The 25,863-nt window shown below is 42.3% G+C and overlaps 1 protein-coding gene across 1 annotated transcript in view; it reads right to left on the bottom strand.

The window, feature by feature from the left end:
• Positions 1 to 25,863, bottom strand: part of gpc6a (glypican 6a) — an 822,751-nt gene that overhangs the window by 59,304 nt on the left and 737,584 nt on the right. Inside the window, exon 6 of the mRNA XM_063048515.1 lies at positions 4,499 to 4,642. Within this exon, the coding sequence (XP_062904585.1) occupies positions 4,499 to 4,642 (144 nt within the window). The remainder of the gene's footprint in view (positions 1 to 4,498; positions 4,643 to 25,863) is intronic.

Here is a 25,863-nt window from a genome sequence, read left to right as displayed (position 1 = left end):
CCTCCCGGCCCAACAAGCCGCGCTGCCCAGCAACCATCCTATTTAGCCGGAACCTAATCATGGGACGATTTACAATGACCAATTAACCTCCTGACTAGTACGTCTTTGGACTGTGGGAGGAAATTGGAGCATCCGGAGGAAACCCACATGCTCTAGAGAAGAACGTACAAAACTTTCATACAGAGGACACCAGAATTGAACTCTGAACTCTGATACCCGAGCTGTAATAACATCACGCTAATTGCTATGTTGTTGTGGCATCCAAATTGTAGCACATTGCACTGATTTTTCTCACTACTTGATTTCATTCAGAGTAAATTTTATTATCATCTCTGGATAAAATTGTGCCAATGATAAAATTGGCCAAGGCACTTCAGTCACAATCCATGTTAGTACATCTGAAGTTTTCCCGTGACATTAATTGTCATGCAACACATGCTTGAATCCCTTACAATATAACTCAATGTTCCCAGAATGATATCTTTGAGCATTCACTCAAAAAAACACAAAGAGTAATTTTTTTAGAACTTTATTTTATGTGCTATGATTTCTAATTTACATGCCAACTAAAAATTCATGTGGGACACTTCACAAAGCAGTCCCAGAACTCACTGGAGACGGCTCAGACACAATGGGGCTTAAGTTAACAACTGCTGTTTGGAGCGTGTAACTGGTGGGAAAGCTAAGTTATACTTGGCTCAACAATTACCACACAAATAGTGTAAGCACAGGGCAAGGTATGGTTGGATGATTCTAAGAAGGCAGCTGATTCCAAATGAGGCAGCACAGAAATGAACAATTATGAAGACCCTCTTTCTACAACCTCTTATTTTCCCAGGATTAACTGTGTGATGCTGTTACTTGGCCACCATTGGGAGGAACATGCCTTTAATGGGCATCATTTTCTTTTGTCAGTACACCTCACCAAAGAGGTAGAATTTGCGTTACAGTGATATGGCTCCCACAGGGACTTGTGCCATAAAAACATAAGGATACAATTCAATGTATTTCTGAGCTGAGAACAATAGTAACACTTTGCACACTTAACTTTAAACCAATTTCACCATCTCTTAGTGCAACTCCACTCCGCCATGGATGGTCCCAAATCTGGCTGTGAAAGGACGAGCTAGCAACCCCATCCTGTAAAAACCTGGAGCTACAGAAGCTCCAAAGTCATTGTTCCTGGGAGAGGAAGGATCTTCTCATCGATGTGCTACACGTGGGGACAACTTGAAAGACTGGCTCAGGACACAGGACTCCGGCAAGCTGCTGTCAGCGGCCTCTGCCCCAGAAGGGGTGATGGGCTTAAGGTAGTGCAACTCAATTTGGCACTTTTTTTTTTGTATTTAGTTGTTTTCAATGCTTAAGACGTTGCTTGCAAAACAATCATTTATTGCTTATCCTCAAGAAGGTGGCGATGAGTCATCTTCTTAAACACTAGTGAAGGTACTCTGACACTGATAATTTTAGTTTAGACCCAGAAACAACGAAAAACAATGTATTCAAATCAAGATGCTGTAAAGCTTGCTGGGGAACCTGCGATAATACCCTTCTCTTTCTTGATGGTAATACTCTCAAAGTATAACCACCAGGCTCAAGGACAGTTTCTATACTGCTGTGTTGAGCAAACTGCTACTCAAAGGCATTCAAGGCACAGCATTCACTCAGCCCCAAAACAACAAATATCACACCATATAAGTCAATGACCAATAAACCTCATTCTGATTTTGAAAATAAATTCTCCCATCTACCTTACCATAGCCATCAGATTTGATTTGCCTGGACTGCACTTCCTGTTTCGCTGCAACAGTATTCTGTTTTCTTTCTACTGACTAAATGTATTTACAAGTGGCTTGATCTGCCTGGATGGCACACAAAGTTTTGCAGTGTATCTTAGTAAATTAAACAGTACTGTATTACTAACTGCTGTGCATTTCATGCATGGTTCATACTGCATAAATATTGTGCAGTTTCTGGACGGAATAGATGATCAGGATAGTTCTTTTTGTCTGGAGCAGTGAATTTCTTGAAAGTTACAGGTGTTGAACTCATTCAGACAAGTGGGGTGTATTCCATCACACTCCGCACTTGAGCCTTGCAAATGACAGGAAAACGAACACTACCTCCTGACGGAGGCGGAGTTAAGATGGTGTTAAACGGTGACTCCTTTGCTTGAATCTTCGAAAACAGCTCTATTTCCATCTTTAATATCTTTGTTTTTCCCTTTCAGGGTTCTTTTGAAGACCCTGACCTGGAGTTACACGCTGACTTTGGTTCTTTGCGGGAATGGGACCTGTTCTTGGGGCTGCAAGACTGGTCACTGTTCGGCACGCCAAGGATTCGGACTGAGATTCTGGCTCGCATTTGGAAGCCCAAGATCTCGGGGCTCTGGAGACGGGCAGATCAAGGGTCAGTTCATGGCAGGAGACACGTGTGTCGTCCGGGGAGTCAGAAAATCTACGGTTGTGGGCCCAAAGACCCGAGATCTTTGTGATCTTCAAGCACAGAGCTCGAAGAAAGCGACATAATGGACTTTTAACATCGTAAACCAGCGAGTTGTTTGTTATGTCTGCCCACTCGCTGGTTTATGATGTTAAAAGTCCTTATTAGAACCTGTGGTATGTTGAATGCCAGTGTGAAACACAAAATCTTTGGGGTAACGGCAAGTCTGTGTCTTTGCTATTTCTTTACTCATGCTTGAGTGCTGATGCTTGCTTTTTTTGCTGGAGGGGGAAGGGGGGATTGTTGCTTGCTGCTACTTAGGTGCAGGAGGGCGGAGCTGGGGGGACTTTGGGGTTCTTACGTTTGGCTGTCGTTCATTTTTTGAGACACTTCTCTGTTTTCGTGGATGTTTGCGAAGAAAAAGCGTTTCAGGATGTATGTTGTATACATTTCTCTGACATTAAATTGAACCTTTGAACCCACAGTTATGTTTTAGTGCACCAAAAACAACTCAATTCAATTCTTAATCGAATATATGAACATAGGTGAATAGAAGGTGTCATTAAAATACACAAAATTACCTCAAAATTGATTATGAGGAAATAATCAGAGCAAATGGCTTCAATAAAGCACCAGGAATTGTCAAAAGTTTATAATAAACACTTGACATCACAAGGTATTCACTGTTCAATTACTATCATTTAATTCAGTTAGAAGTCTAACTGCTAAAGTATAATTAGAAATCAAAGATGTCAATGATTTTCTTTTAATCAATAACCCTTGTAATATTTTAAAATCACCATAACCTTGCTGTAATATGCATTATGAGTAAAAAATAGTTTTTACAATTTGGCCAGATTAATTCTTCTGCTCCCACTGGATTTTCGCATAATAACAAGACTATGTAGCCCCATGACCCCACAAGTAAGACAGAAACTATCTGCAGTACAAAACTACCTTAAATTAGGTCACGTAACTATTAAACAAAATTTAGCAAAGCTAACATGTACAGAAGGTAATGGATATCGTATGTGGCAACTGAGTTCGTACAGGGACTGACTTGGTTGTCAGTTTAATATGTTGATGATTAATATATGGGAGATATTTAACATCACATTCTTCTGTTACTTTAAAAGCACCATTAAGAAAAATTTTAAAAAATGCCTGTGGGAATATATTGAAGAGATGAATTTTGTAAATTTGCTAAGTAGGGAGAATGCTTACATCACCAACAGCCCTTTTCAGACTATATATTTTAGATTATTAATATTATAGATAATAACAGATAATACTTACAAATCCTTGAGCTATTTCCAGAGAAAGCACATTCGTTGTGACAAATTGTGTTCTGCATCTGATATTTTCCCCCAAAACTGCAAAACTATGAAGACCATGTCTTGGGAGTAATGTCCACTAGGAGACTTGTTTTAGGCCTGTAGTTTACTTACAAAAATGTTTCTTATAGTGTGGTGGATATTGAAAAATCTCCAGTTCTACCTTAAATTGTTTTCTCAGCAACACCAAAATCAGGTGGAGTGGTGGCCATCTAGTGTGGAATAGCCAGAGTGAATGGAAAAGAAAATTTGTAAGCTTCAAGATTCATAAATGTTTGGAAAAATGTTGTGTGAAATAAGTGTCTGAAGCTCTTCAACCATCCAAGTTTGTTGCTAAAAGCAGTAATTTTTGTTTAGTAATCTGGGGCCCAGATGAAAGTGATTATATCATTAGAGTAACAGTTATACATGAAACATAATTGCTCAACAGGAGTAAACTGAGAACTACCTGCAAATGTTGAATACTGAGACATCATATCGTTGTGTTATTCTACTCTAATCCTTACTGTTTTAATGTTCAAATTCATATTGCAAGTGTGGAAATGACATCTTGTATATTGTCTATTTTGAAACTTGTACTTGCTAATTTAGATTTTTTGATGGACCTGCTTTAAATAAATTCTAAGACAGATACATTATATATAAAATATATACAGTATATATTTTTTTAGAAAATGCAAGCTGCATGGAGGAATAGTTAGTAAAAATGTATTAATACTCACTAGTCTGTCCAAACTTGTACCAGCCGCTGTGGTTGGTCGTTCCTCTGGGCTGTAGGGTCTGAACCTTGCATTAAAATTTTCTGAAACAGAACGGGTCATACGTCCACTTGCCATTGACTTAGGCTGCCCACATCCTTGAAAAACCTGCAATATTAAACAAATCGAAACGTTTGAAAACGCTGAACTTATTTAACCCGATTAAGTTAGAAACAAGAATTTCAGGTTAGTGGCACAGCTTCTGGGACTTGCTTCTGTTCTCATTAAACATCTCTCAAAAACTAAATGGTGTTGTTTTCATACATGAGATGCATGAGGAAAGATGGAGACATTAATCCATCATTCTTTGTATCTGGAACTAAAATGCTAACTTTGAATTCTAATTCATGCAGCCAATGGCAGTGTAGTCCTTGCATCTGTTATTAATTTGTCAGGCTCATTGCACGCCACAGTATAGGACAGCTGTTTTTTTTAACTGACACCCAGGATACTAAGCACACTATTTTATGAATGCATACACAGTTTTCTTTAAGTGGAAATGTACAAACAGAATCAGAAGCACACCAGACACATACTCCTTAAACCTCATTGTCACCACACCAAAAAACAGTTTTCATCAGGTAGTCAAATACAATTTGCTATTAATAAATCCATGCTGGTGTTCCGTAATGAAATCATACTTGTCTGAGTGACTGCCAATTCTGTCCCTAACTAACATTTCTAAAAACTCTCCCCTTCCATTCATACACAGCCCTACCACCAGACTTAAATAACTGGCCTGAATTTGTTGAACACACTCTTCCGACAAAACTGTATGGTTTATGACCACCCAGTTGCCAAATTTGTCGATATTGGGTGCATGGCCATTACCTCTTCAATTTATACCCTTACTTCCCTCAGGAACCTTGGGTATATCCTTTTTGATTGGCTTGACCTTTTCACTTTATGTATAGTCAACATATCTCACACCTCTTCTTTGTCAACTCAAGCTCCATCTGTTTTATTTAGAATCCAATGGCATCTAATTTGCAGGCAAAAACCAACAAGAAATATTTATTTTAAAATATTTAAACATCTAGTAGTGTGAGATGTTACAATCTTGGGGTCCGTGTCCATAAGTGTGCTTGTTACAAAGGTGTATGGTGTGCTTGCCTTCATTAGTTGTGGGATTGAGTTCAAGAACAGCGAGGAAATGTTGCAGCTCTATAAAATGCTGGTCAGACCCCACTTGGAGTATTTTGTTCAATTCTGGTCACTTCATTATAGGAGGATGTGGAAGCTTTAGAGAGGGTGCAGAGGAGATTTACTAGATGCTGCCTGGACTAGAAGGCATGTCAAGTCAAAGTACATACATTTATTATCAAAGTATGTCTGCAGTATACAACCCTGAGATTAGTCTTCCCGCAGACAGCCATGAAACAAAGGAATGCCATGGAACTCATTCAAAGAAAACATTGAACACTTAACATGCAAAAAAAGAGAACAAATTGTGCAAAAGGCAAAACAAGCGAATAACACACAGAATATTAAACATCAAACCGCAAAGTAATTGAAACAGTCTAGAAATGCAAATCACAAAGAAGAGAAAATTTGCAGATGCTGGAAATCCAAGCAACACGCACAAAATGCTGGAGGAACACAGCAGACCTGGCAGCATCTAGGAAAAAATTCAGTCGTCGCTTTGGGCCAAGACCTTTCAGCAGGACAGAAGAGTTTCAGCCCAAAACATCAACCAGAAACCAGAAACACATATAACATTAACGGCAGAGTCCTCTAAAAACAAGTGCAATCTATAAACCATGCTGATCAGACCTTACCAAGACCAAGTCTCCCGCGCCTTCCTCCCGCAGCAGTGAGCAAGAGGGAGAGGGAGACCAGTCAAACACAGGCAGATGGCAATGAAAACTCACTCGCTTTCCACTATTCTCCTTATTGATTTCAATCTTGCTCAACGCTTTAATTGGCAAGTTGGTACAGAATTGGTGCTGATCATGGGTTTGCTTTCTGCCATGTGGCACACTCTGTTCTCAACTACACTGAGTTCCCTCAGAGACAGCAAAAGCACCAGACGGCTCAGTCAGCCCAAAATTGTAAATTCATGGCTCTAACTGCACACAGAGTAGTAGTAGAAGCATATTTAAAAGAAGGAGAAAAAGAGGTAGTTTGGTTTACTGTCTGCAGGACATACCGTAGCTGTAAGACACGGTGGTTGCTGGTGCCATCTTGCTACAATTTTTGTGTAATGAGGATAGGTTGAGCGAGCTAGATTTTTTCTCTTATCATGCCTGAGAGTGAATTGAAGCTGCAGGGCTGAGTTGGAGAGCGATGAACAACCTATTGTTTGGCTGTGCTAAGAGCAGAGCTGAATTGAAAAGGTCAGGGTGTTGAGGGCAGAGGAGAGGGATGGGCTGTGATCAGCTCGTTGCTCACTTGGTTTACTCATCTCTGCACTGGTCTGAAGCTGTAGCCTGCAACTAATGGACTCCCGGATTAGCTGTGACTGGCTTCATGGCTGCAAACCCACTTCTATGAACTTCAGTTCTGAATATTATTTGCTTATTTTTATTGTTTATATGATTTGTTTATTCCCCCCTGCACAGTGTGTATTTGGCGGTCTTTTTTAAATGGTCTGATTGGGTTTCTTTGTTCTGTGTAAGGAGATTCATCTCAAGGTTGTATATAGTATACAGTGATAATAAATGTACTTTGAACTTTGAACTTGATAGCGGTGCACTAGAGAATAAAAGAGAGAGTGAACAGCCAAAGACTTTTTCCCCTAGAGCAGAACTGGCTAATATGAGGAGGGATAATTATAAGATGATTAGGGGAAGTCCACGTCTGACATGTGAGGGTTGTTTAAAGACCAGTGGATCAGAGTTCAGGATTGGAGTGTTCTGGTAAAGAGCAAAGACACAGATGGGATGGTAAGAGAACCTTGGATGACCTGAGCAGTCCTAAATTTAGTCAGAAAGAGAAAGAAGTATCCGTAAGGTTTAGAAAGATAAAATCAGACTGGGCCTTTGTGGAATATAAACATAGCAGGAAAGAATGCAAGCAGGTGATTAAGAAGGCCAAATGGAGCCATGAGATGTCCTTGGTGAGCAAGGTCAAGGAGAATCCCAAGGCATTTTATATTTAATTACATAAAAAAGGATAGCCAAGGAGAGGGTAGGTCTGCTCAAGGCTAAAGGAGGAAATCTATACTTGGAGCAAGTGGCTGAGGTGCTACTTACTTAGAAGAAGGATCTGGAGGATAGTGAAAGGAGTGAAGCATGCCAATGTGCAGGGGCTTTTTGAGATTAAGGAGGAAGTAGTGTTAGTCTTCTCAAACGCATTAACGTGGACAAGTCCCAGGCCTGATGGCTTATCTTCCAGAATATTGAAAGAAGCAAGTAAGGAGAGTGCTGAGGGTTTGTCAAAGATCTTTGTGTTCTCACTAGCAATAGGCAAAGGCCTAGAAGACTGGAGAGTAGCAAAAGTTATGTGGTTTGTTCAAGATGGAAAATAGTGATTATCCCGGTAAATATTGGCCAGTGAGCCTCACGTCACTGGGAGGGAAGCTATTGGAAAGGATACTAAGGGATGGGATTTATGAGCATATGGAAAGGTACTTCTTGCTTAGGGACAATCAGCATGACGTTGTGCAGTGTAGCTCAGGCCTTACGAAGTTATTTGAAGAGGTGACTAAAGTGCTTGATGAGGGTAAGGCAGCGGACGTTATCTACATGAATTTTAGTAAGGCATTTGATAAGGTCCCTCATGGCAGGTTGATTCAGTGGATAAAGATAAATGGGTCCAAGGTGAATAGCAAGTTTGTATTCAGAACTGCCATGTCCATAGAAGAGAGAGTAGGATGGAAGGTTGCTTTACCAGCTAGATGTCTGTGACCAGTGGTATTCTGCAAGGATTGGTGCCATTATATAGTTCATAGTCAGCCCCTTAAGTAGCTACGTAAGTGGATGAATTGGTAAAGAAGGCGTGTGGAATGCTTGCCTTCATTGGTAAGGGTGTTGAGTATATGAGTAAGGCAGTCAGGCCACACTTGCAATATTGTGTGCAGACTGGTTGCCTTATTATAGGAAGGATATGGAGACTGTGGAGAGGATGCAGAAGAGGATTACCAGAATGCTGCCTAGATTAAAGTGTATGAGGTGTAAAACACGGCTGGACAAACATGGTTGTTCTTCCTAGAGTGCTGGAGGACAAGGGGGGTAAATTTAAGAGGGGTATAGATAAGGTTGACAGAATCTTTTTCCTAGAACAGAAATGTCAAATACCACAGGGTATGCTTTTAAGGTTAGAAGGGGGAAATTTAAAGGCATAGTGAGGGGCAAGTATGTTTATGCAGAGAGTGGTAGGTGCCTTGAATGGGTTACCATGGGTAGTAGTGAAAGCAGGCAGTTTGGTGGAGTTTAAGAAGTTTTCAGATAGACGCATGAATAGGAAGGGAATGGAGGGATATGGATGATCACAAGAAGAGATCGTTTAGTATAAATTGGCATCAAGATTGCCACAACATTGTGGACTGAATAACCTGTCCAGTGATGTACTGGTCACTGTTGTTTTGTTGCCAAAAACTATTCAGTTTATCAACAACACCACTGACCCTTTTTATACCAGCTACCTTCCCACTTTCTTTCCAATCCTGCTGAAAACTCTCGGCCTGAAACATTGGCTGTGCATTTCCCTCCACAGATGCTGCCTGACCTATTGGAGTTCCTGTAGAATTTAATGTGTTGCACTAAAGTTCACCTGATTTGCAAGCTACAGATCACATCTCCTTAATTTGGATCCAGATCATTGATATTGATGAGTGGCCCCAGCATTGATCCCTGTTGTATATCACTGGACATGGGTTTCCAATCACAAAAGCAACACCTCAGCCTCTACTCCTATCCCTGGGCCAAAACTGAATCCTGTCTATCAAATTGTCCATGTCCAGTTTTATCCTTCCTCATCTTTTTTGATGACCTGTTTATCATTGTGCTCTTTCTTCACAATTCTACGTGGTGTCATTCCGTGCAGCTAAATGGACCTGCAGCATTCTAACTGTCTGCCCGTGAGCATCGGATTCTTTTTTTATGTTGCTTCCTGTGGATGCTGATTATCCAGCTTGTGGGATATCTCTGAAATCATTCCCCTTCCCTTCAACAAGCAGCATAGACGATTTTTGTTAGCACTTAAATCAGTCAACTTCACAATTTGCTTGTAGCCAGTGAGGCACTTGTGCACAAAGAACATAGAAAAGTATAGTACACGAACAGACCTGTCAGCCCACAATATCTGCACCGAGTATGATGCGAAATTAAAACAATTCCTTCTGTCTGCACATGATCCATATGTCTTCATTTCCAGCTTTAAATGCCCATTTAAAAGCTCCTTGAATGCCACTATTGGATTTGCCTCCACTACAACCTGTCACTCACTATCTGTGTTAAAAAAAACTTGCCCTGCACATCACCTTCACACCCCCCCCCCCCCACCTGCCTTAAATCTATACCCTCTAGTATTTGACATTTCTAGGCAGGGAAGAAGATTCTGCCTGTCTACATTCTGCCTTTTAACTTCTATCAACCTCCACCACTCCAGAGAAAACATCCTAAATCTGTCCAACCTCTCCTTATAATGGATACCCTGTAATCATGCAATCTTCCTGGTTAACTTCTGATCTCTCTCCTAAGCCTCCACATTCTTCCCGTGATGGAAAGATTAGAGTGCACACTATATTCCTCATGCAATACAGGAGTCTGAAAACCTACAGTCAATGGTTTTGGAACAGTTTCTTCGCCTCTGCCCTCAGATTTCTGAATGTCCCAAGAATCATACTTCATTATCCCTTTTTCTTGCACTAATAATTTATTTTTAAACTTACAGTAATTTTATGTCTATTCACTGCTGCAAAAGAACACACTTTGCAATATATGAATCAGCAATAACAAAGGTGATTCTGCTATAACCGCATGATGACTTCCTGACTATGTCTCTATTGGTGAAAGGTTGTAGACATCGCACCTCTCCTGGAGGTTCTGGGAGTCTCCCGCATATTGATAGTGGCTCCCTGATGCCCACAAATTATATACAATATCTCGGAAATCGATTTTTTGAGAGGGAGAGAGAGCATGAGCATGAGAGTGAGCGAGAGAGTAAGAGAGAGAGCGCCATGGCAGAGTGTTCCAAAAAAAGAAAATATAAAACGTACGTCACCCCAGACTACCCTAAAGTGTACCCCTGCCTAATAGGGGTCAAAATAATGACAGTGTTGCTCGCTGCACTGTCTGCAACAGTGACTTTTCTATTGCCCATGCTGGGTTAAGACCATAAAAGACATGTTGAGGTGAGTTTAACAGGTGTCATTCGTTCATTAGCATAGCCAACGTTATTTAAACTAGCTGGCTAGCTGCTGAAGAGCTACTCTATTGCAGACATCCCACCTCTCCCTGAAGTTCTGGGAGTCTCCTGCAAATTGATGGTGCTACCTCCCTGAAATGAGTTTTTGCAGGGTGGGATGTTTGGGGTTGCATGTCATACACCTTCTTTACCATTCTATCTCTTTGCATTGACACTCTCGGAGAGATAGGACTTGGGCCCCAAGATCCTTCTGTACATTAATGCTGTTAAGCATCTTGTCATAAATTGAAGACTTTTCCCTTACATTTGATTTCCCAAAATGCAACACCTTACACTTACATGTTTGTACCATTTGCGAATATACTAACCCACTCACCCACATTTATGTCCAAGTCACTTTTATATACTGTATATCGTAAACAACTTACATGCACAGTAAACATATCAACACATTAACATTACATCCCTTATCATGTTAATTTAAAAATTCTTATCTTCTTAAAGTTGAACTCATATTTTCAGTCTTTCAGACATGAAGGAAGTTTACTCGTGCCACAAATGTGGCTTGGTGATTTCCAGATGACCTGCATCAACTGGGATTGCTCAATTCCTTCTTTGAGGTTGAGATGGTCAAATTCAAGTTTGCCATCTGTTTTGTTCGGTGTGATGCTTTGCACTCCATGCAATGATGTGTCCAATGTACCCTTTGTGACAGTCACTTCAGAATGCTGTTTACCATTTGGAATGATTTGCTTACTTAATCCTTTTCACTTTTCACAAGAACTACTGACTGTCACTGTGCAAAGTCGACTTTTCATACCATCTCTGTATTTACCATCATGCTGATTTTCTTGTTTTCGTCACAACCTGTAGACATTTTTTTTCTAGCTTGTGGGATACCTCTGGACAGTATGTACACATGGGTTTTGCAAGATCGGTTTAAATGAGCAAATTTTTGTCGAATATTTTGCATTGTACTGCTGCCACATAACAACAAATTTCATGACATAAGCAGTGATATTAAACCTGATTCTGCTTCTGAATATGCTCGTAAGAAATAAAAATGTTGCAGGCATTATATCTTTTCAGCCCAAGAAAGTGGTACAGATGATTTTTGTCAGCGCCTAAATTTGTCACCTTCACTACTTGTACAAGAGTGAGGCATGATCTTATGAAGAGTGAAATCTCTAAGTAGATAGTAAGCTTCCTGAACGTATCTCTATTGAATGATGGCCTACTCTCCATTATCAGGGTGGCATGGTTTTACAGCAGATAGTCCTTCTAACTCATAGCTTCAGGGACCTGGGATCAATCCTGATGCTGGATGCTGTGATTGCATGTTCTTTCCTGACCATTACGGTACATAAGCCAAGAAGCCCATTTTTGTGTTCTACAATTATATGACTTGTTGACTACATAGGTTTCTGCCCATTGCTCTGGCTTCCGATCACAAGTGAAGGACATTCCAATAGGCTAATTGTGTGCCATAAATCATCCCTTGTATAAGCCAAAAAGAATCAGGATGGATGAAGCTGTGTGTGAAGAAGAATGAGCTGCAAGGGTGTGAGGAAGTAATGAAGGTGAAAGGAACCAATGGAATAATTTTCTTGGAAGATAGTTTGGACCACATGGCAAAATGGCTTCTACTTTCTCAGCATTTTATTAGATATATAATACAGTCAAGCAGTGTAAAAATAAGATCAAACCTTCAAATGACAGCTTTCAGAGATGTTGAACTGACAATTGGGGATTTACTATAGTTGTCAACAATGATGAGTATGTGATCAGGAACATTGTAGATTTGTAAAGTCTATACTAATACTAATCCAGGGTCCTCGGCTGGTTCTGATATTTTATTTATTTATTTAGTGAATCAGTGCATGGAGTAGGTCTTTCTGACCCTTGAAACCACGTAACCCCACAACCCCGGTTGACCCTAAGCTAATCATGGGACAATCTACAATGACCAATTAATCTACCCCCCGCATGCCTTTGGACTGTGGGAGAAAACACACAAAATTATGAAAGGGATAGATAAGATAGGGGCAGGAATGACAATGCAGTGACCTCTCACAACAAGCTCTGAGGCAGATACAGCCATCAACTCATTGAGAAGTTCATGCAGAGTTTAGAGACACAAGAGATACTTTATACTTTATTGTCGCCAAACAATTGATGCTAGAACGTACAATCATCACAGCAATATTTGATTCTGTGCTTCCCGCTCCCTGGAGTACAAATCAATAGTAAATTTTAAAAATTTAAATTATAAATCATAAATAGAAAATAGAAAATGGAAAGTAAGATAGTGCAAAAAAACCGAGAGGCAGGTCCAGATATTTGGAGGGCACGGCCCAGATCTGGGCCAGGATCCGTTCAGCAGTCTTATCACAGCTGGAAAGAAGCTGTTCCCAAATCTGGCCGTACGAGTCTTCAAGCTCCTGAGCCTTCTCCCACAGGGAAGAGGGACAAAAGTGTGTTGGCTGGGTGGGTCGTGTCCTTGATTATCCTGGTAGCACTGCTCCGACAGCATGCGGTGTAAAGTAAGTCCAAGGATGGAAGATTGGTTTGTGTGATGTGCTGCGCCATGTTCATGATCTTCTGCAGCTTCTTCCAGTTTTGGACAGGACAACTTCCATACCAGGTTGTGATGCACCCTAGAAGAATGCTTTCTACGGTGCATCTATAAAAATTAGTGAGGGTTTTAGGGGATAGGCCAAATTTCTTTAGTTTTCTCAGGAAGTAAAGGAGCTGGTGGGCCTTCCTGGCAGTGGACTCTGCTTGGTTGGTCCAAGTCAGGTCATTCGTGATATTGACCCCGAGGAACTTAAAGCTTTTGACCTGTTCCACTTGCGCATCATCGATGTAAATTGGGTCGTGCGGTCCGTTACTCCTTCTGAAGTCAACAACCAATTCCTTCGTCTTGCTGATGTTGAGAGAATAGGTTATGGCAGATACTGGACTCTAGAGCAAGAACCAATCTGCTGGCAGAACTCAGTGGGTCAATATCATCTCTGGAGGAAAGGAATTGTCAACATTTTGCATCAAAGCCCTGCCTCAGGACTGACAGTGGTGTTGAAAGACAAGTGCTGAAGGGAAATAAGCATGAACACAAAAGACTACCAATGCTTGTCTCTGATAAATCAAGCAGCTGATAAAGATAACTGTTGGGGGAGAGACAATAGGCAAATGGAACCAGAACCAGATAGAGATATGGGTGTTGAGAAATCCGGAGGCTGGACTGTACGTTCAATAGAGAATTGGACCATGAGGGGGCAGATGATGAAGATCGGTGATGGGCCGCCAAATGTTCAGTTGGGAAATGGGGCAAAGGTGGGAGGACTAGAGAAGAATCAGGAGTTAAAAGATGAAGTGGGGGAAGCACCAGTGGAAGGGGTTATATAAAACTCCTGACTGTACCAATTTTCATAGATGTATCCTCAAGCTGTGTACATACATCTATCGATACTCCTGGACACATCTTTAGTGATGTTCCTGGAATCATCGGCTGTTTCGGGTCTTTCAACATCATACAACCTCCTCCAGGTGACCCAGCCGGGGCTGATCAGACCCCAGCTTGCGTCCAGATGGCTAGCTACTTATGACTCCATGGCTCCCCTCTTATGAGCCACAGCCATCTTGAGGCCCTCTCTGCCGCATCGGTGGTACTGCGGATGGCTCTCCTCTTCCTCTTTCCCTCGATGCCCAAAATGCTGAAGGCTCTAACTAAAGAACGGGCTACGAATCCCCTACAACCAACCTCCACTGGGAGACACCTCGCTCTCCATCCAGCCTGCTGACAGTTGCTGACCAGTCCTGCGTACTTGGAGAGCTTCCTTTCAAAGGCCTCCTCCAAGCTATCTTCCCATGGGACTGTCAGCTCTAGCAGCACCACTTGCTTAGTAGACTCAGACACTAGGACAATGTCTGGTCGCAGGGTGGTGGCTGCGATGTGGTTGGGGAACTTCAGCTGCCCTTCGAGATCCACCAACAGCTGCCAGTCCCTTGCAGAGGTCAGAATGCCTGCAGATGTTCTTTTGGCAGGTATTGGCTGCTCCCCAGCTCTGACAAAGGCAATGGTTTGCTTGGAGGGTCGGGATCGCTTCACCCACTCAACTCCTGCACTGACGGCTTCAGCGATGGTCTTCAGGACCTGATCATGCCGCCACCTGTACCGTCCCTCACCAAGTGCCCTTGCACAGCCGCTGAGGATGTGCTCCAGGGTTCCTCGCTTGAAGCACAGTGAGCACTCTGCCTTGCCCCATGTGTGCAGGTTTGATGGGCTTGGAAGCACATCGTACATTGCCTGGATGAGAAATTGGATGCGGTGTGGTTCGGCTTTCCAAAGATCAGCCCAGGTCACTTTCCTCTCAACCGCATTCTCCCATCTTGTCCAAGCTCCCTGTTGCTTCATTTCCACCGCCTTGCAGGCTCTCATCTCCTCCACTACTGCTCTCACCTCCTCCTGAACTAGACGACGCCTTTCCTTCCCTCTGGTGTCCATTTGGGGAGTTGGAAAGGATCCTAGCCCAGCTCGGCCTCGTGTGACCACTCCCACCAGCCTCCTGTGACGCAGCCTCGCCTCTGCTTCCTGAACAGCTTCCTCTGCCCTCCACTTCCTGCCAGTACTTACTTGGATCCCTGCTCTAGCCACCTTCGGGTCACTTGAGTCCCTATACTGTAGCACTTCTCTGGCTCTTGTTACCTTGAATTCTTCCTCCAAGGATTTGAAGGGCAGTTGCAGTTTGTTGTGGTGTCCATAGAGTGCGATGCTGCTCAGGCTCTTTGGCAGCCCCAGCCATCTCCTGAGGTGGTTGCTAACCCTCCTCTCTAAGGTTTCGACTGTCGAGATCGGAACTGCATAGACGAGGAGGGGCCACAGGATTCTGGGAAGAATGCCATGCTGATACACCCAGGCTTTAAACTTCCCAGGTAGGCCAGACTTGTCCACAGATTTCAGTCAGCCATCCAACTCGGTGCAGGTTGCCTGAATGGATGTTGTGTCCCTTAAAGAGCTGTCAAAAACTTTGCTTAAGCTCTTGACTGGCTTTTCTGTGATGGTTGGGATGGCTAATAATTATATCCGGATGTATTAGTGATTTGGATGATAATGTGGTAAACTGGATCAGCAAATTTGAAGATGACACTAAGACTGGGGATGTAGCGGACAGTGAGGAAGGCTACCAAAGCTTGCATTGGGAATTAGACGAGCTGGAAAAATAGGCTGAAAAAATGTCAGATAGAATTAAATGCAGATAAGTGTGAGATGTTGCACTTTGGGAGGAGAAACCAAGTAGGACTTACACTGTCAGTATCAGGACACTGAGGAGTGTGGTAGGTCACAGTGATCTGGAAGTACAGGTCCATAATTCCTTCAGAATGGCTTCACAGGTAGATAGAGACATATCGAAAGCTTTTGGAACATTGGCCTTCATAAATCAAAGTACTGAGTACTGGAGATGTTCTGTTGAAGTTGTATAAGATGTTGATGAGGAATAATTTGAAGTACTGTGTACAGTTTTGGTCACCTACCTGTAGGAAAGATGTCAATAAGATTGAAAGTGCAGAGAAAATTTACCTGATGCTACCAGAAGAGGACCTGTGTTATAGGGAAATGTTGAATAGATTAGAACTTTCTTCCTTGGAGTTTAGAGGAATGAGGGGAAATTTAATACAGGTATACAAAATTATGAGGGGTATAGATAAGGTAAATGCACCGAGGCTGGGTCATTGGTTAAAAGTGAAAGGTGAAATGTTTAAGGGAAACACGAGAGGGAACTTCGTCACTCAGAGGGTTATAGGAATGTGGAAGAGCTGCCAGCAGAAGTGGTGGATGTGGGTTCAATTTTCATATTTAAGAGAAATTTGGATGGATACATGGATGGAGGGCTATGGTCCAGATTCAGGTTGATGGGACGAGGCAGATTAATAGTTTGCATTGGACCAGATGGGCTGAAGGGCCTGTTTCTGTGCTGTAGTGTTCCATGACTCTGCCCCAGCTTGGTATGATAACTGCTCTGCCCAAGACCACAACATATAGCAGGGTGTTGTAGACACAACCTCTCTTCTATGGTCAATACTTCTTGCTGCCTCAGAGAAGTAGCCAGCATAATCACAGACCCCTCCCAAAATGTTCCCCACCACCCCACTCCAAACTCCCTTGGGCAGAAGATACTTAAGCATAAAAACATGCATTTCTAGGCTGAAGGGGAGCTTCTATGTCACTGTTATAAGTCTCTTAAATGGACCTCTTGCACATTAAATAGGAACTCTAGACCTCACATTTATCTTGTAATGGCCCTTGCACCTTGTTTTCTGCCTGTACTGCACTTTCTCTGCAACCGTAACTCTATTTTGTGTTCAGTTACTGCTTTTCCCTTTTACTACCTCAAAGTATTGACAGTATGTTTTGTGATGATCTGTATGGATGTTCTGCAAAACCAAATATTTCACTGTATTTTGGTGCTTGTGACAGTACTACATCAATGCCACTGTGCTGGGCTTCATCCTGAAAAGCAGAAAGCTAAGGGTGGACAGGTTGGTGTGGAAATGGAAAGGGGAACTGAAATGTCTGCAACTGGGAGCACACAGCCTGGTCACTGCAGACAGAGCACTGGTGCTCTGCTAAATGGCCACCTAGACTGCGCTTAGTCTCACTGATATAGAGGACGTGACATGCGTTTGGTGCTTCTGATATGACCTTTTTGTTTGCCTCTGTTTGTCTGTCACCTCTCACTTTCTGCCTCCTCACCTCTGCCCCACTTGGCACAACCTGTTCATCATCCTTCACCCCTCTCCAGTTGACCAATTACTTTGGGTTCTTATCTAACCATCTCCCCTCTCCTCTTTATACCAGCCATCTCCTCTCTCCATTTAACACACATCACAGTCCTGACGAAGGGTCTCGGCCTGAAACGTCGACAGTACCTCTTCCTAGAGATGCTGCCTGGCCTGCTGCGTTCACCAGCAACTTTGACGTGTGTTGCTTGAATTTCCAGCATCTGCAGAATTCCTTGTGGGTGCGTTTTAAAATCCTCTCTCCATTTACCCATCTCCCTTCTATCTCTCTATTTAATCATCTCCTCTCTTCTCTTTATACTAGCAACCTCTTCTCTCCATTTACCCATCTCCCCTCTATCTCTCTATGTAACTATTTCCCCTTTCATCTTATTACCAGCCATCTCCTCCCTCCACTCTCAATCTTGACACAGGGTTTCGACCTGAATTGTGGACTGTTCCTTTCCCCACACAGATGCTGCTTGAGCTGCTGATGAGTTCTTCCAGCAGATTCCCTGCTGTCTTCTAGTGCTTGTCATTTCCAGTTAAGGTTTCTGTTTATGCATCTGATTTTCCATCATTCACATCTTGCTTTGTTGCAATTTGATTTGAATAACTTCATTGTTTTGAGTGGTGTACTCATGTTCACTTGACAATATCTTAATCTGTAACTTCCTTGACTGATATGTGACATGATAATTGTTCTTGGAGATCAAGTGTCTAATGTTTTATCTAAGTGCACACCTTGCTACTACAATTGTTAGAGATCATTAGTGGTTTATAGTCTGTTAATACTTCAAACCTGAAAATAAAAGTGAATATATTGGAAATGTCAAATACAATCATCAGAGTCACAACTTTCTCTGTGTGATGGAAGCAATATTGGAATTATTAGTTAAACATAGTCTGATCAAATGTACTGCTGATTTGTGAGTTTCATTTCATTTCCTAGATGCACTGATTAGATAGTAGAGGAGAACTAATGTCACTAAATTATGAATGCAAATAAAATAAAGTACAGATCTGGAAATTTGTAATGGTACATATTGCCTGAAAGCTTCAAGAACTTGGCCTCAATACCTCCCTGTGGAAGTAGATCCTCAAATTCCTCACTTGCAGACCCGTCAATCTGGATTGGCAACAACACCTCCACAATCTCCGTCAGCACAGGTGCACCACAAGGCTGTGTGCTTTGCTCCCTGCTCTATTCCACTGTACACATGTGAATGTGTGGCTAAGCACAGCTTCCATGTCACATTCAAGTTTGCTGATAACACCGCTGTCATAGATTGATTCAAAGGAGGTGACGAATCAGCATATAGGAGGGATTGAAAATCTGGCTGAGTGGTGCCACAAAAACAACCTCTTACTCAATGTCAGCAGACCAAGAAGCTGATTATTGACTGCAGGAGGAGGAAACCAGAGGTCAGTGAGCTAGTCCCCATCGGAGGATCCGAGGTCGAGAGGGTTAGCAACTTTAAATTCCTCAGTGTTACTATTTTGGTGGACCTGTCCTGGGCCCAGCAATTACAAAGGAAGCACAGCAGCACTGCTGCTTCCTAGGGGTTTGCGAAAATTTGGCATGACATCTAAAACTTTGACAAACTTCTGTAGCTGTGCGGTTGAGAGTATATTAACTGGCTGCATCACGGCCTGATATGGAAACACCAATACCCTTGAATAGAAGTAGTGGATACAGCCCAGCCCATCACCGCAAGGCCCTCTGCACCATTGAGCATATCGACATGAAAGCATTGTTGGAGGAAAGGAGCATCCATTTTTAGGGACCCCACCCACCCAGGTCATGGTCTCTTCCCACTATTAGGAACATGGTACAGGAGCTTCAGGATTCTCATCACCATGTTCAGTAAGGGTTATTACCTCTCAACCATCAGGCTGTTGAACCAAAAGGGGTAGAGTCATAGAGAAGTATAGCACAGAACCAGGTCCTTCAGCTCATCCAGTTCATGCTAAAACCATTTAAACTGCCTACTCCCATTGGCCTGCACCGGGACCACAGCCACCATATCCCTACTAACCATGTACCAGACACCCCACCCTGCAAAAACTCATTTCAGGGAGGTAGCACCCCCGCCCCCCGCAACCCCATATCCACCCCACCCCCCACCGGTCAACCTCCAAGGGTGTATGTAATACTTTGTTTAGTGATTTTGTCTAATCTGTAAACCAAGTTGGGTATATGCAGAAAATGTGACATTAAAATATGTACTTATATTATATTATCATGTTTATTCTATTACAACTTTAAGCAATTCTACAGGGAGTTTGGCCTCATCACGTAGGACATCAATAGAGTAGCTCCTTAGCAGCCAGCCAGCTAGTTAAAATAATGTTAGCTATGCTAATAAACGAATGACACCTGTTAAACTCACCTCAACATGTCTTTTACATTTTAACCCACCTTGGCCAATAGAAAAGTCACTATTGCAAACAGTGCAGCGAGAAACACCGTCATTATTTTTGAGGTCGACTGCAAAGCCTGCCCACAGAGAAAACTGATAGGTCTACTTAGCACTACTTAGCAGGGGTCCCTAACCTTTTTTGCACCGTGGACTGGTTTAATATTGACAATATTCTTGCAGACCGGCTGACCTGGGGGGGGGGGGGAAGGGTGCTAATCACCACCGGAATATAGGTGTTAAGTCAACTATAAGTCACTTATAAGTGGCTAATACACTCAATTTCGTTTCTGAAAAGGTTTATCTAACGAATTTAATATTAAACACACAGCGCTTATTTTCCTCGTATGAACATATAAAATCATTGCAACACACCAATATCGCTGAATCAGTGGGAGCCCTGGGCTTGCTTTCCTGCAACAAGTCGGTGCCATCAAGGGGTGATGGGAGACAGCGATACTCGAAGGGGTTCCTTATGTCCAGTCTATTCCGCAATTTAGTTTTTGTTGCATTCATTACAGAAAACTCAGCTTCGCAGACATATGTTGGAAATGGAAGCAACGTTTTCAGTGCTTCCGTGGCTACCTAAGGATATTCAGCCTTGACTTTGATCTAGAATGCCGGCAGAGATTTTATGTCAAACATACTTTTCAGCCCGCCATCATTTGCAAGCTCGAGGAGTTGATTTTCTTCCCGCACTGACATGGATGATGCGTGCGTTCAAATTCAACAGTGGGCGTGACAGGGAATGAGGAAAGGTGCAGCTGACTCATATCGTTTCATATCAACAAATCATATTGTTTCCTTGCAGCCCGGTGGTTGGGGACCACTCTTAGCACAAAGAGAGACCAACCAGGATGCTCGCTCTCCCTCTCTTTCTCAAAAAAATCAATTTCTGGGATATTGTATATAATTTCCAGGCCTCAGGGAGCCATTATCAATATGCGGGAGACTCCCGGAATGTCTGGGAGAGGTGGGATGTCTGCATGTACATACCTAAAACGGGAGGAGAAGATGGCGGCGTGCCTGCGTGTGCGCAGCCCTCCGGTGAAAAATGATACTGTATCTGTTAAATAGCAGCCGTGGACAATTCTGATTTGACGGAGAATGGATGTGAAAGCACAGAGGAACATCTGGAGAAATTTCTGAAACGTCCGTTTGCTGCTGTTGTTACTGTGTGGTCGGGAATCTTTCGGAGGGTAGGCCTCAAAATCCCCAGCCTTGCCTGCTTTTGGCAACCAAGAAGGAGGTCGAACCGTTCGGACAGAGATGGCGCTCAGTACTCAGTGTCGGACAGCTGATCAGAGCTCGAATTTTTCAGATGACTCAGAGTCGGATTGTGGTCGACATGGCAGGGAGAGTTTTTCTTCCTTCTCCCGTCTGCGTGAGATGTGGGACATTTGAGAAACTTTGAACTTTACTGTGTTCATGGACTTCTTCATCAAGTTATGGTATTGTTACACTGTTGTAACTATATGTTATAATTATGTGGTTTTGTCAGTTTTTTTCAGTCTTGGTTTGTCCTGTGTTTTGTGATATCACACCGGAGGAAATAATGTATCATTTCTTAATGCATGCATCACTAAATGACGATAAAAGAGGACTATGTATCTTCATAATCATAATCATAATCCAAGCTTCTCTTAAATGTTAAAATTGAGCATGCATGGACCACTTGTGCCGGCAGCTCATTTGACACTCTCATGACCCTCTGAGTGAAGATGTTTCTTCTCATGTTCCCCTTAAACTTCTCACCTTTCACCCTTAAGTACGATGTCTGGTAGTAATCCGACCCAAATTCAGTGGTAAAAGCCTACTTGCATTTACCCTATCTATACCCCTCATAGTATTATATACCTCTATCAAATTTCCTCTCAATCTTCTACTTCCTAACAAATACAGTTCTAAACTATTCAATTTTTCCTTATAACTCAGGTCCTCCAGACCCAGAAACATCCTTGTAAATTTTCTCTGCACTCTTTCAATCTTGTTTGCATCTTTCCTGTAGGTAGGTGACCAAAACTGCACACAATTACTCCAAATTAGGCCTCACCAATGGCTTATACAACTTCGACATAACATCCCATCTTCTGTACTCAATACATGGATTTATGAAGGCCAACATGCCAAAAACTTTACTTACAACCTGTGACACAATTTTCAATGAATTACGTACCTGTATTCGCAGATCCCTTTGTTCTACCACTCTCCTCTGTGCACTACTGTTCTCTGTGTAAGTCCTACCCTGGTTGATCCTACCAAAATGCAACACCTTGCACTTATCTGTATTAAATTCCAAGTGAACTTCATGCAACTTCACTTGCCCCATAATTAAAATGTTCCCACAACCTATGGACTCACTTTCACGGACTGTTCATCTCACGTTGTCAATATTATTTATATTATTGTTTCTTCTTTTTGCATTTACATAGTTTGTTGTCATCTGCACTCTGGTTGAACACTCTAGTTGGGGGGACTTCCACCGATTTTCCTATAAGACCGTAAAATATAGGAGCAGAAGTAGCCATTTGGCCCATCGAGTCTACTCTGCCATTCAATCATGGGCTGATCCAATTCTTCCAGTCATCCCCACTCCCCTGCCTTCACCCAATACCCTTTGAACTATCTCTGCCTTAAATGCACCTAATGACTTATGGTTACTATTCTATAGATTTGTTGAGTATGCCCACAAGAAAAAGCACCGCAGAGTTGTTCATGGCGACATACATGCACTTTGATAATAAAATTTACTTTGAACTTTGAATAGTAGAGGAGGCTGCACTGGGAGCACTGGATACAGTAGATGACAGTGACAGGCTCACAGGTGAAGTGTCACCTCATCCGTTTGGGGCCCTGAATGGAGGTAAGGGAGGAGGTAAATGGGCAGGTGTAGCATTTCTGTTGTTCGCAGGGATATGTGCCAGGAGGGAAATTAGTGGGAAGGGACAAATTAACAAGGGAATTATGGAGGGAGCGATCCCTTTGAAGGTGGACAAGTGGACAGTGGGGGGGGGGGGGCAGTGAGGAAGATGTGCTTGGTGTTTGAAATGAGGATTTTGTGCATCCGGAAAGGCTAGGTCTGTTTTCTCTATTGCAGAGGAGGTTGAAAGAAGATATAAATGAGGAATGTAAAATTTTGAGGAGTATAGACTGAGTAGACTGCAGTAATCTTTTCCTTTTATCAAAGGTAAATAAAACCAGAGAACAGTTGTACATTTGGAATAAGGGTTTAGGGTTACAGTGGGAGAGAGTGGTGGAAACAGTCGCTAACAGCATGGTAAAGGTATCTAGACAAGCAATTGAATTGCCTTGGCTTTGAAGACTATGGGCCAACTGCTTGTCGATGGGATGATTAAAGATGGATGCCCACAGGTTGGCATGGCCTAAAGAATGAATGACCTGTTCCCACGTTGTATGACTATGACTCTGTAACTTCTACAGTAAAATCCTTACAAAATGTAAGTATTTTAAAGATTTAACCAGACTCCATTTAAATTAATGATGATGAAAACAAAATCTCAGTAAATTCAGTTACATTGATAACCTAATTTAAACCTGTCAGTGCAGTGTTGTAAACACAACTACAGCTACTCATGTTTTTATATTATCTTCAATGGAGCAGAACTTTATACTCTAGAAAAGAGTAAACTCAAAGAACCGTAAGTTTGAGGAGATTTTGAGTATGTAACAGGAATGAAAACATTAAAAGTGAAGATTTGCTTTACTTGGAGCCAATCTAAGTCAGTTACACAGGAGTGATGGGTTGTAACAACCACAGGCAAAGAAATTCTCAAATTACACCTTGTAAATGTCTTGTCATCTTTTAAGCTCCACCAGAATTGTGATTTTTACAGTAGTGCCTTTCACTTAATTGAATCTTTGTTTGCTTTTGCTGTGATTGTCTCTGCTGTAACATCAGTGTGAGACAGGCCCCAGTAGAGGGCCATGAAATGTCAAACATTGTCTCATCAAGACACAGAGAGACTGTGCAGTGACGTTCACTTTGCTGAAGCATTATGACTAGCTAATTGTTGACCACCACCCTTGAGGCCAGGTTATTAACAGAATTTCCACAATGACAGGCATGGAACAGCCTTTTTCCATCAAATCTGGGTGTGGTCGTTCATCTAATCATGAAGTTTAAACAAAATCTTATCACTCACTTTGTAATGCCAAGGATTCAGAAACTAAGGGTACGTCCACACTACGCCGGATAATTTTGAAAACAAAGCATTTTCTCTTCGTTTTGCCCTCCTGTCTACACTGACCCGGCGTTTTCAGCCCCCGAAAACTGAGATTTTCGAAAACACTCTCTAGAGTGAATAAATCTGAAAACGCTTAATATCCGGCGTAGTGTGTACGGGATAACTGGAGAGATTCAAAAACGTTGTCATGACAACACAACAACAATGCTTTTTTCTGCTTCTGCTTGGTACTGCGCAAGCACTGCCGTACTGCTGTTATAACGCGCAGTCGGTGTGAACAGCGTGAGAGTTAAATTGTAAAGTGAGCTTTTTGGACTATTTAAAAACGCTGTCATGACGTGCCAGAACAGATGTTCGTCGTTTTAACAACGAAGTGAAGAATTGAATAAGTATCACACATCAAAGTTGCTGGTGAACGCAGCAGGCCAAGCAGCATCTATAGGAAGAGGCGCAGTCGACGTTTCAGGCCGAGACCCTTCGACCTGACGAAGGGTCTCGGCCTGAAACGTCGACTGCGCCTCTTCCTATAGATGCTGCTTGGCCTGCTGCGTTCACCAGCAACTTTGATGTGTGTTGCTTGAATTTCCAGCATCTGCAGAATTCCTGTTGTTTGCAAGTGAATAAGTATACTCACTTCTTCCTGTTTTCTGTCCTTGCTTGTATGAAGGTGGTTTACCTATTTATGCAAGTACTTCTCTGACAGTAGATGTGTAACAGCCTAATGTAACATTGTATGGAAATACAAGTTAACGCTGATGCAGGCGTTTTATACCTTTAACAAGGTGCTTTATTAATGCAACAGAGTTAGTCAGTTTTTCAATGTTCGTCGTCAGCTGGGTCATACTGTCCGTGAACTCCCTGTCAGTTGCCTCCATACGCTCCAGTATTTGTTTTTTTTTAAATTTTAAGTCCTCCTGCGCGACAGCCAAGAGCAATTCCTTTAAAGTTTTTCTATTCTGTAACTGGACAAACGCGCACTAAATATATCGTTTCCTCTTCGCTTGTTTTCTGCGTGTCCTGCGTGTGCCCAGTAGGAGGAGATTCACCCAAATATCCGCCTAATGTGGACGGAGATATTTTGAAAAACGCTTAGTGTGGACGCCTGTCGTTTTAACTCGAAACCAGCGTTTTCAAAATTATCCGGCGTAGTGTGGACATAGCCTAAATCAGGCATATCTATTCAACTTCTGCATAATAATCACCTCACCTTGACTATGAAAAGTTATTCTAAATTTTCTTTAAAGTGAAAATGGGATATTCAATAACTCAGGTAGTTATTTGTCTTTTGCTCTAAGTGGAGAGGAAGATTCAAAGATAACTTGGGACTTGGATCCAAAGAATAGCTGTAGCCCCAGGAAAAGGTAGGCAGAGTAATAGGGACAATTTCTCAAGCCTGAAATGTTGGACTATTGATTATATTCCCCCCTCCCCCAACCCATTGATGTTGCTTGACCTGCTGAGATCCCCCAACGTTTGTAGGTTTCTCTATACTTCGAACATCTGTAGCAACTCTTAGGTTTTCTCAAGTTACGCACATTGATGTTAGGCATTCTCAACCATAGGCAGTGAAGAAGAGTTATCATAGAAACTGTAGCTCACTTCAAAACCCAGGACAATG

Source organism: Mobula hypostoma, chromosome 5 (assembly GCF_963921235.1).
Source record: "Mobula hypostoma chromosome 5, sMobHyp1.1, whole genome shotgun sequence".
NCBI lineage: Eukaryota > Metazoa > Chordata > Chondrichthyes > Myliobatiformes > Myliobatidae > Mobula > Mobula hypostoma.
The sequence above is the reverse complement of the archived record's forward strand: the minus strand, read 5'-3'. Positions and strand labels throughout refer to the sequence as shown.